Source organism: Triticum aestivum, chromosome 1D, assembly GCF_018294505.1.
Source record: "Triticum aestivum cultivar Chinese Spring chromosome 1D, IWGSC CS RefSeq v2.1, whole genome shotgun sequence".
In the NCBI taxonomy this organism is placed as follows: domain Eukaryota; kingdom Viridiplantae; phylum Streptophyta; class Magnoliopsida; order Poales; family Poaceae; genus Triticum; species Triticum aestivum.
In genome coordinates, this window is record NC_057796.1 from 334,675,721 (window position 1) to 334,686,799 (window position 11,079).

At 52.1% G+C, this 11,079-nt stretch overlaps 1 protein-coding gene across 1 annotated transcript; it reads right to left on the reverse strand.

Moving 5' to 3' along the window:
* Positions 1 to 5,957: 5,957 nt before the first annotated feature.
* On the reverse strand, positions 5,958 to 7,600 carry LOC123169552 (cytochrome P450 71A1). Its single transcript, XM_044587423.1, has 2 exons — positions 6,701 to 7,600; positions 5,958 to 6,590 (listed from the first exon to the last, which is right to left on the reverse strand). Exons 1-2 carry the CDS (start codon positions 7,598 to 7,600, stop codon positions 5,985 to 5,987), a joined length of 1,506 nt encoding a protein of 501 aa, XP_044443358.1. The 3' UTR covers positions 5,958 to 5,984.
* Between the last annotated feature and the right edge of the window lie 3,479 nt (positions 7,601 to 11,079).

The following is an 11,079-nucleotide window of genomic DNA, read 5'->3' on the forward strand; positions in this document are numbered from 1 at the left end:
TCTTCACCATGAGAGACTTCCACTGCGTTCTTCTTTCTCATATTATAAGATAGCATTGCCGCAGTAATATTTTCATTCTTGACGGTCTCCTTGCCGTGCGTCAAAATAATAATCAAATGGTCATAGGATGATGGCAATGAACAAAAAAGCGGAATTGCCCTATCCTCGTCATCAACCTTTGCACCCAAGCATGCTTCTTCAGCGAATTCTTATCCATCACATGATAAATAATCTGGTCCGAGAGACACAACAGTATAGTCCCGGCTGCTTTCAACTGTAACTCCTCCCAGTCCTCAGCCTCCAGCTTAGCTGGCTTGGCTTCCTGCAGCAACGCCTTCAAGCATCCCTGTTGTGCCAACAAATATTTCATCACTGTCTGCCATAACTCAAAGCTTTCAGTTCCATCGAACTTCCACACCTCAAACCTGGTACTCGATGACGCCATGGTTCTTTGTACGGCTGAACAGTACACACATGTTGGACAGTGGGAGAGCAACAGCTAGCGCTCGATCCATCACGGAGCAAAGAGAAGAAAATAAAACAGTAGCATTCACCTCGAGAATCCTGAAAGAACAAATGAATTGAAGCAGACAGCAGGCAGTTTTCCAAACAGCCGAGCGTGCAGGTGCAGCCAATTGGACCCCTTCCGAAAGGACCGACCCGGCGGGCACATGACCACGTCGGTACCTGCAGCGATCAACAGCGACAGCCGAAGCAAAGGGATCCGGGAAGACGCGGTGGGCGCCAGATCCACTATTCATCATCATTCCACAAGCAGCTCCGTCGTAACAGATGGACGAAGAATGTAAACATACAAGAAAAGATACGACACCCTCAACGCTGGCCGCCAGATCACCTCCGTCCACCGCCACACCGTCGAGCCGGTAACCATCGGGCCGTATACTTCCAGCCGGGCCTCAGCAGCTGTTCATCGGCCTCGTGCATACGATCGTGGTCGGCCATGGGCGCGTGCGGTGCGGGGTACAGACAGGCCAGGTCGCGCGGCCGATGGGGGCACCGCTGCCTGCTCGTCAGTCGTCACGCTCGTCGCACTCGCGGCAATGGGTTGCGCCGGCCTGATGCTTTTTTGAGAGATGTGCCGGTCGTGTTACCAAAAGGCACGCGACAGAGGCGGCAGAGCTAGAAAAGCCGCTTTTGTCTATTAGGCTGAAGAACTGAAGCTTGAAAAATCGAGAATTGTGGTTTGAAATAGCGCCGCTGGGAGGCGAACGGCGATAAAATTGGTGTGGGGGCGATAGATTTTCCGGCTGCCGTCCCACGGTCGCCCCGAACGCTTTTTTTTAAACCAAACTCGGCCAAAAATTGGGCAAACACGACACAAATTCGGCCAAGCTAGGCGATTTTCATTGATATTTGTAAAAAAACTAAAAACATAATTTAGAAACATTTAAAACGACAACTAAAACTACGGCTACTGTGCCGCCGTCCGCCTTCTACATGCCGAGCAGCCTGTAGAACTTAGTGTAGTCGTCGTCGGCGGCGCCGCCGTCCTTGCTGCACCCCTGACCAGGGTCGCCGATGCATGGGGGTTGGACGGACAGGGCGCCTCGTCGTTGCTGTCGTCGAGGACGACGACGCCGCCCTCCTCGCGTCCGCGGCGTCGAGCAGCGATCTCCTCGATGGCGCGACGCTGGCGCGCCATCTCCTCGCGGACGTAGTCCTCCCGCGCCCATTTGAGGATGGTCTCGTCGGCGGCGGCCATGGCCTCGTGCTCCTTCTTCACGGGGAGAAGACCCGGCTCGGTCTTTGGCCTGATGAGGCGGGAAGAGGGAGGAGAGGGGCCACGGCCGCCCTCGTTGATGACGAGGGCGCCACACCCTGGGCGGTGTCTCCTGTGGCTCCGGCTTGACGGGTCGGAGCGCCGGTGAGCCGGAGGAGAGGGAGCCCGACGACGAGGATGTCACCGTATCCATTCGCCACGGCGTCCAGGAGCCGCCGCGGCGACGAGAGAAGGAAGGGGCGTCGGGTACTCCAAGCACGGCGTGTTGCCGCCCTCGATGTACTTGAAGACGGTCTCGAGGGTGCGGCCGGGGACGCCCCACCATTGGTGCCGCCCGTCGGAGTTGGGCGGCCGTGGGGCTTGACGCCGTTGGTGGAGGCGAGTTGCTCCTCGTGGCGCCGGGCGAAGTACGTTGTCCACAGCGCGTTGCTGTCGGGGGCATACCTCGGCTCGTTCCTCGCCGCCGCCGGCAGCGAGGACCGAATGCGCGCGATTTATGCGCGTCGATCAGCTCCGGTGGGCACTGGAGGCACCGGGGCGCCGCCGGCGCTGAGCCTCCAGGAGCCCGGCACTCGCGTGTCCGGCGGTGCCGGGTAGTCGGCCTCGTAGAGGAGGCGTGCCTCGTCCTTGTGCAGGTGGTGGCGGCCGAAGTCGTTGGCCGCCGCACCTCGCCTGGGTAGCGTTCAGCCATGCTCGTTGTCGGGAGGAGAGAGGAGAGACGCGCGTCGGCGGTGAGAGTGGGAGAGGGAGAGGGTTCTGTGGCGATGGAGGGCGTGCGCTCACCGACGAGGGAGGGCCCGGCTTTTATAGCGGCGGGGGGGGGGGGGGGCGGCGAGCGGGCGGCATGCGTGCGTACGCGTGGCGGGACGTGCGTCGCCGCGCCTTCACTGCGCCGTCCGTGAGGCATCAATGAAGGCTGGCCGACGCGGCAGCATGGCAGCCTTGGCATTGATTCCCCGCGGGAAACCGAGGCGACGAGGACGACGAGCGCGCACGGTCGCTGCGGGCCCGCTAGGCTTTTGCGTCAAAACCGTTCCCCCAGCGCCCCCGGCGCCCCAGCGCGCCGGGTTCGGCCCGTGTCTGCCGGCGCCAAATTCAGCCCTAACCGGCGAAAAGTGAATTTCTGAGGGCGCGACAAGCCGATTTTCCGGCGCTGGTGATGCAAAAAGGCCCTGAAAGGGCTTGCTAGGGACGCGGCGGCGTTGTGTCAAACCTGTCCTTGTTCTGCCTTTGTGGTCTGTGCCGACGGGAGAGAGCTACGGCACCTCTGTCCTTGCCTCGATCACTACCTGGCATGGCATGGCCTGGCCTAGCTACGATCTGAGCTTGACAACAGCTAGCGCGAGTAGATTTGGACATTTGGAGTGCCGTAGATGGAGAATTCGCTGTCGCTTTATTTATGCCATCATAAGGACAATTGATCATAAGCTTGCTGTTTACTTACCACACCTGGTACTGCTGAAACTAGCTAGTAGGCTGCATCAATTTTTGGTTGCGACTGCATTGCACGTCCTCACTTTATGCGAGTCACCCCGCCTGTGATCAATCATTAATATGTGAGGTGAAGGCACAATTAATGGTGGAAATCTCACTAGCCATAACGCCCATATGAACCATTGTTTACGCCGAATCATGGGTACTCTCTTCGACGTAATAGCAACTCTAGCATGGACGCGGAGTTTCTGCACCCGAGCTCAAATGAGCTCGGGTGAACAGTAAAATCAAAACTAAATCAAAAAAATCCAAATTTTTTTAGAAGAAACATTGACAAAAGTTCTAAGTGCTTGCAAAAATTCGTCATGAAATTACATTCCTAGAAGGCATGGCAAAAAAAAAAAAACAGTACTATGAAAAGGCTACTTTCAAAAGCATTTTGAAGCACTGAATTTGTTTTTTTGCCACGCCTTACAGGAATGTGATTTCATGATGAATTTTTGCAGGCACTTAGAACTTTTGTCAATGTTTCTCTTAAAAAAATTAGAATTTTTTGAATTTTTTTCGATTTTTTTTCGGTTTTACTGTTCACCGAGCTCAAATGAGCTCGGGAGCAGAAAGGCACTTTCGCTCTAGCATACTCATTTCCAAAAGGGCTCCCTCTAAAACCATTTTAAGGTTTGTAGCTCGGTGCTTTCTTAGGTTCCCTAAAATTGCAGTCTCTGTATTTTCTTTTCTACTTCTCTTGTGCATGCACACGCTTTTTTCGTGTTTCAACATCACACAACTCAACAACATTTCAAACCCATAATTTTTATTTTTAAAGTCGAACATAACATCCGTGTTTACCGGGATGATGTGGACAGCGGTTGGAGAGGCTTTTGGCAAGCGAGACTGGACGCCGAGCCAGCAAGATTCCCTTGGGGCTTGGCTATGCAGCAAGCGTGGAGATACCTCTCTCGGCACCAAGGACCTGCATACCATATTGCTTCTAGTATTGTGGGAGCTATGGAAGCATCGTAATGCCGTCGTGTTCGACGGCACTTCGCCCCCTCGATCGAGAGGCTCATCGCCAAGGTGGGGTCAGAGACTAAGGTGTGGGCTTCAGCAGGGCTGCTCAAAGGGGAGTTGAACGGTTTTCTAGGTGGTTTGCATAGGTAGGCTAGACGGGAGGAGTAGAGTCTATTCATGTACATGGAGTGTGTACGGGAGTAACGGCTGTACGGAGATGTATGTGTAAACGGGTGGTGGAGGCATTCTTTGCCTTTCTTCTTTAATATTCGTGCATATTCGACAGAAAAAAGTCAGACATAACATTGTAGTGTCCAAGTGCATGAACAAAACATGATAATCATCACCCGAAAGCTCGATGTGGTAAAACTTAAGTATACTTCTTTAAAGAGTTTAGATTGTGGAAGCGCAAGCCCGCACTTGAAGAACTTGATCATGACCACAATCCACACCTCTTGGGGTGGGGTGGCTTGACCCTACATTGACTTGCACCGCGTCATGTGAAAGGGCAACAAGAACCGTTGTTACATCGGCAGTTGCAAATTGGCCGCACCGCACAAGCTCTTCTTCCAGTCCGATGATGATGCCTCCGCCTTGGACTGCTCGGATATCCTGAAGAACTCTACTGCAAAGCACCAAAATGGCAAAAATGGCTGAGGTCCGGGCTCCATTTATTATAGACCCCTCACGCCTTGAAGGGTCACATCGACGACGGTCGGCCCAATCACCGTCGCAACCTGTTATTTCCGCATGGTTGATAATATGGGTGCGTGATTGAAAGTAGGAATTCCCACATCGTTCGATTACCTCTGATGCTTGGGGTCCATCGATAATGACCTTTAGGTTAGCTAAGGTGTGTATGTTTTGTCAACACCACCCACAATGACAGTGGTTGGCCATCCAAATATTTTGGATAGCCTGCCAATTTGTGAGTCCATTACCCCCTAGGAGTGTGGGATGTTTCACATTCTGGACTAGGAATATCTTACTCAGAGCACGGTGTCGCCTCAAGTAAGCTCTCAACGACTTAAAAGGGCCCCGTGAGCCTGACTAAATTGCCCAACTGCTTCTAGAAACCTGACCAAGGATATCTTCTCGGGAGGATCTGAAAGGTGGCGGACTAAAGGTCTACATTTGATTTCATTTCCAATGGTCACAAACCTAATTTCGCGTAATGGCGAGGGGCTTGTGGGTGTGTAGTGCATTAGTACTCCAAAGTTATACCATCTGGGTAAGGATGGATCGTATCAAACTATTGGTGCATATGTTCCCCGAGGCTTGCATTTGGAGGAGATGAGGACATCCGCGATGATTCCAGGAGCATGATCAAATCATATTGCATTGCACGAGAGATCGATGACTTACCGACGAATAAAATGCCTCTACATGAGTACCCAAGGTCCCATGCCAAAGACTCGAGCCATTTGTGAAGACTTAACACCTCGAAACCTAGCTTGTAGGTCCAATCTAGATATTGTACTCCTCTCTCATATCAATACATGAATAATAGGATGTAGTTCCATCACCCATCGGGGAAGGGGGAGGGGGGGGGGGGGGGGGGGGCTTAACCTGCGCAAACTTGTGTCTTCATAGTCTCCAATGAGCTCCCCTGGGCTCCAACCTCCCTCTCCCTCTCCCTCCCCCTGTGGATACTTCTACGTGACTCGCTATAAGTAAGCCCACCCCAAGAAGTGCTCTCTCCTTCACCCTAGAGCCTTCGGTATCATAGCCAAAACAACGATAATATAATATACGGTAGTAAGATCGGTGGTACATTCATCGTCGACACGATGCATGCTTACAAAGGTTTTGCGACAAGGATCAAAGGGTACTGAAGAGCAGGTGCGAAGCCGTTGGACTCAACGACCTCAAATGACTCCGGGTCCTGGCCCTCAGGCAACATCCAATCGAAATGGTACATCATGTTAGCTAGTGTGAGCTCCGCCAGCCGCATCCCAAAGGCGATACCGGGGCATCCCCTCCTCCCCGCGCCGAACGGTATGAACCGGGGGTCCTTGCCACTGTAGTCCATGGCCCTGTCCATGAACCTCTCTGACCGGAACTCATCGGCGTCCTCCCATGACTCGCTGTCCCTTCCGATCGCCCATGCGTTGATCATGATCCGGGTCTTGGCTGGGATATCGTAGCCGTGCAGCCGGGTGTTCTGAATCGACTCGTGCGGGAAGAGGGGTATGGGCGGATGTAGCCGTAGTGCCTCTTTCATGGCAGCGTGGAGGAGGCTCATTGTCTCCAGCTCCTCCTCAAGGACTCCTCCCTGCGTACCGGCAGCAACTTGTCTCACCTCTGCTTGCACCTTTTCCATTTCTCTTGGGTTCTTAACAAGCTCGGCCATCGTCCATTCTATCGCCTTATAGATCGTGTCCGTGCCTCCTATGAACATGTCCTGCAATGTGAAGAATGATCGACCGTGTTTAACACGTGAGCTATTGCTACTGGTGCTAGGTTACAGTAGTAGCAGACTAGTATAGGCCGCGTGGTTCTTGATCGAATTACCAAGATGAGCGCCTTGACATCAGTCCGGTCCAGCCTAAACCCCTGATCGCCATCCTTGAAGATCGAGAGCAAGCCGTCCAGGAGGTCATGCACCTCCTCACCGTCGTTTCCTCGGCTCCCCTCGTGCTCCGCGAGCGTCTTCTCGATGACCCTGTCGAGCTCAGCCGCCGTCCGACTGATCCTCGCGTCGAGCCCCGTCGCCCAGTCCACCCACCGGAGCCGCGGGAACACGTCGCTAACGGCGATGGTCCCGAGCAGCTCGGTGAGCTCCTTCATCATGTGGCGGACCACCCCTGGGTCGACGCCGCCGAGCCTGTTCCCGAACGCCGCCTTGGAGATGACGGTGTTGGTGAGGCTGATGACGAGCTCGGTCACGTTGACTGCTCCCTCCCGTGCGCCGGCGCGGATCCGTTCCACGAATCCCATGACCTCCTGCTGCCGGAGGGAGCGGAAGGAGTCGACCTGCTTCGCGCTGAGGAGGTGCAGCACGGCGATGCGGCGGAGCTGGCGCCACCGCTCGCCGTAGGGGCTGAAGGCCATGTCACGGCAGCCGTAGAGCGTGCCGCGGGCCGTGCGCGGCTGCGGCCGGCTGCAGAAGGCGTGGTCCTGGGTTTTGAGCACGGCCTCGGCCAGGGACGGGGAGGAGACCACGACGGCGGGCACGGAGCCGAGGCGGAGGAGGAAGAGCGGGCCGTAGCTCCGCGCGAGGGCTTGCAGCCTCCGGTGGTGGCGGCCCCGGCCGAGCTGGTGCAGGTTGCCGATGACGGGCAGCGCCGGAGGCGAAGGTGGCGGTGACCCGCGTGCGCCATCCTTGCGGCTTCTAGCAACGAGGAAGATGCAAGAGGCTACGAAGGCGAGGCAGAGGACTGCTAGGGTAGAATCGAGCTGAAGAGAAGCCATGAGCGCCATCATCTTGAAGTTGGAGCACGTGTGTGGGATAGCCACGTAGAAGATCGAGCTGAACTTAAGGCGTACGTGCGTACCGTTGGCTAGTGTGTGTACGGATTGGGTAGGATAGGGAGGGGTCCGCGGAAGGGAAGGATTGCCTGATGGATCGATAGATACGGTTGAAGAACGACCGGGCCGGCACGGTGGCGAGAGTAAGGAGCGAGCGGTGTGGCACGCAGAGTCGCGCACGGAAGCGAGCGCGAGGATGGCGACGGACAGAAACCCTGCCGGCAGGCGGCAGCTCGGATCGGACGAACCACAGATATGGGCGTGTGGTGGTGGTATGGTTTGGGTATTCAGCGATGGTTGTTGCACGGCCGTGAAACATGTGCTCTCCATCGATTCGCACGGCACACGTACCGCGTATGCACAGCAACGTCGCCGTCGTCGTCGTCCTCCGTCCCGGTCTCAATGCAGTGGAGCGATGCCGACCGGGGAAGAGGCGTCAGGTTTTTTTTTCTTTTTGATGAGGAAAAAAAAGGGCCAAGAGAAGGTGAGCCACGCAGCGCAGGCGCATGCATGCAACGCAGATTTTTTTTAAGGACGTCGATAAGTGCCACATGTGTGTGCGTTAGAGGGTTTGCCCACACATTTTATGTGGTGTGTAAGAGGAGCAAAACAAGTAATGCTCACACATCTTTTTTTTCCTCCCGATCCCTCTCACACGCGTGCGTGTGGGCGAAATAGATAACGCCCACATGCCCCATACGTCAGGCCTCGTACCTCGTGGTCCCGCACGCCCCGCGTACAGTCACCGCGCGTCCCACGGTTGTCATGGTCCAGACCCTCGTCCATATTCGTTTAGCTGCAGTTGCCATGTCGCTGAACTTCGGTTGCCATGTCGGGCAACTACAGTTGCCATGGTTGCTCAACTGCAGTTGCCATGTATGGTTTGGTCTACTGCAGTTGCCATGATTTCAAACTTTAGGAGTTGCCACCCACTAACACTAGGCAGTTGCCATGTAGCACTACAAAAAGGCATGGCAAAAAAACATGTTCGGGTAAAAGAGAGAGTTGCCATGTTCTCGCAAGCATGCTAGGGCAGTTGCCACGTAAAAGAAAGAGTTGCCATCTGCTTACGTGTACACTAGGGCAGTTGCCATGTATCATGCAAAAACACATGGCAACTCGGGTAAAGGGGAATTGCCATCTGCTTACAAAGCAAAGCTAGGGCAGTTGCCATGTACCCTGCAGAAACACATGGCAACTGCCAGCTTTGGGTGTGGGTGAGGAGACAGGCGTGTGGGCGAAGTGATAAACGCCCACACACCAACCCCCTCTGCGTTCGTGAAAACTGGTGTGTGGGCGAATTGCTAAACGCCCACACACCAGCCTCCCATGTGGTGAAAAAGGACGTGTGGGCGACCGAATGAAAAATACCCACACACCAGCTTAGTCCTACGTGACACATAAAAACTGCTAGAACGCGCTAAGATTCGTGCAGAATTGGTTGGACGAGGATCCATGCGTGTGGGCGAGTTGTCAGATGCCGACACGTATGGGCATTAGTGTTTTTGTTTTTTAAGGTAAACTATGGATTTTATTAAAGGTTCACCATGTCCGGAATACGAGCATTGTCTGATAAAACCCCAAGCCACACATGGCGGCCCACCGCGAAAGACGCAGCTCCTTTGACTAGCAAATGGGCCTCAAAATTATTATATCTACTCTCAAAACGGAAATCAACAGAAGAAAAATTATTGCTACTAGTTTGAATTTCTCTAAGAATAGGCGCATAGGATGGAAAGCTTGCCGATTTCATATTGGAAATCACTTCTGCACAATCTGAAGCGACGGCAAGATCTTAAAGATTCAAGCCCCGAGCTAGGGCCAGTGCTTCGCTGCATGCAAGTGCCTCCACAGACGTCGGATCGGTCAGGCCATCAAAAACCGTAGCTGAAGCACCCAAAAATTTCCCAAGTTTGTCTCGGCAAACCACTCCTGCTGCCCCCTTGTCCCCCAACGTTGACAAGCCACCATCACAATTAAATTTTGCCGCCTCACCCGGGGGTGGTAGCCAAACTTTAGCTATCGACCGGGTCGCTCGAACTTCATTGGCCTTGGGTCTGTGCGCGCTGGCTATATCTAACTCCTCCAGAAACCTCCTTATGAAACTCATGGTGGAAAGAGGACTCTGATATTCATTCTCATGTATAGCTTTCCTCCTGGGTCCGAGCGGCACATGGTGGGGTGGGCCGGCCATTATGCTGTTTGATGCTAGGTTTGGGTGTAGCGTACGTACGGTTTTGTTGGTCCCTTTTACCTTTTATATTATTTATTTATTTTACTTTTCTAAAAAATATTTTAAATACATATGTTTGAAAATATTTTACTAATTTGATAAAAATGTTTACCTGGTATTTTAAAATGTTCATCCTATAATAAAAAAAGTCCATCGTATTTAGAAAGGTCATCGTGCTTTTTAAAAATGTTCTCGCATATTAAAAGTTTGTTAAAATTGGATTCAAAATGTTTATCTTGTATTACAAATCATTAACTGTGTAGTTAAAAAGGTGTTTTTTCATCGAAAAAGTTTTCATGTAATTTTTAAAAAGGGTTAACATGTTTTACTAAAGTTTAGTGCATTTTGAAAAGTGCTTGCATATTAAAAAAATGTGGGCATTTTTAAAATAGAAAAAAAATAAGCAAAGATAACAGACAAAGAAAAGGCACATAAATAGGAAAAATGAGCAGAAAACGCGAAAAATAAAAAGATAATAATAAAAAATAAAAAGAAAGAAATATTGAAAACCAGCAAAAAAACAAACACAAGCCAACACAAAAAACTGCACGAGAGAAACCCAAGTTAGAAAAATCAGAAACACCAAACTAAACTGGGCCGTGACGCGGATAGAGTGACCCTTTAGACGAAATCACTAATTGAGGAGTACTCCTTGCAAAGATCACTCCTGTCTCGCCAGGTTATGACAAGTGGCGCGTTGCATGGGCGTCACTTGTCGCAACCTGAAAGTTTTCCCTTTTTCGTAGATTGGTTTATGCAAAACGTTTTATCTCTTAAACCGTGCATCCAAATCTCGAACCGTTTTCATTGTTGGATTCCTCGCATCAAGATCTTCAAAACTAGACCTCATGTTGATAGGTTTTGAAAAACTTTTTTTCAAGCAAATAAACCAGGATGAAAAAACTAAACCGGGAGCACGGTTTTTTCCCTTTCCGAAAGATGCACGACCGTGCCTCTCGTGAAATCCCAACAGTGCCTCTTGCGGAAGAAAAAGAAAACAAAAAATGCGTGTTTTTTGCGTTTCCGAGAGGCTGGTTGCCTTTCGCAAAAGCAAAACCGTGCCTCTCGCGGAAGGAAAAAAACAGAAAACGTGTTTTTTTTTGTTTTTGAGAGTCATGGTCGTGCTCTCACGAAAGCAAAAACGTGCCTAAAAAATGCAAGCAAAACCGTGCCTTTGGCGGAAGAAAAA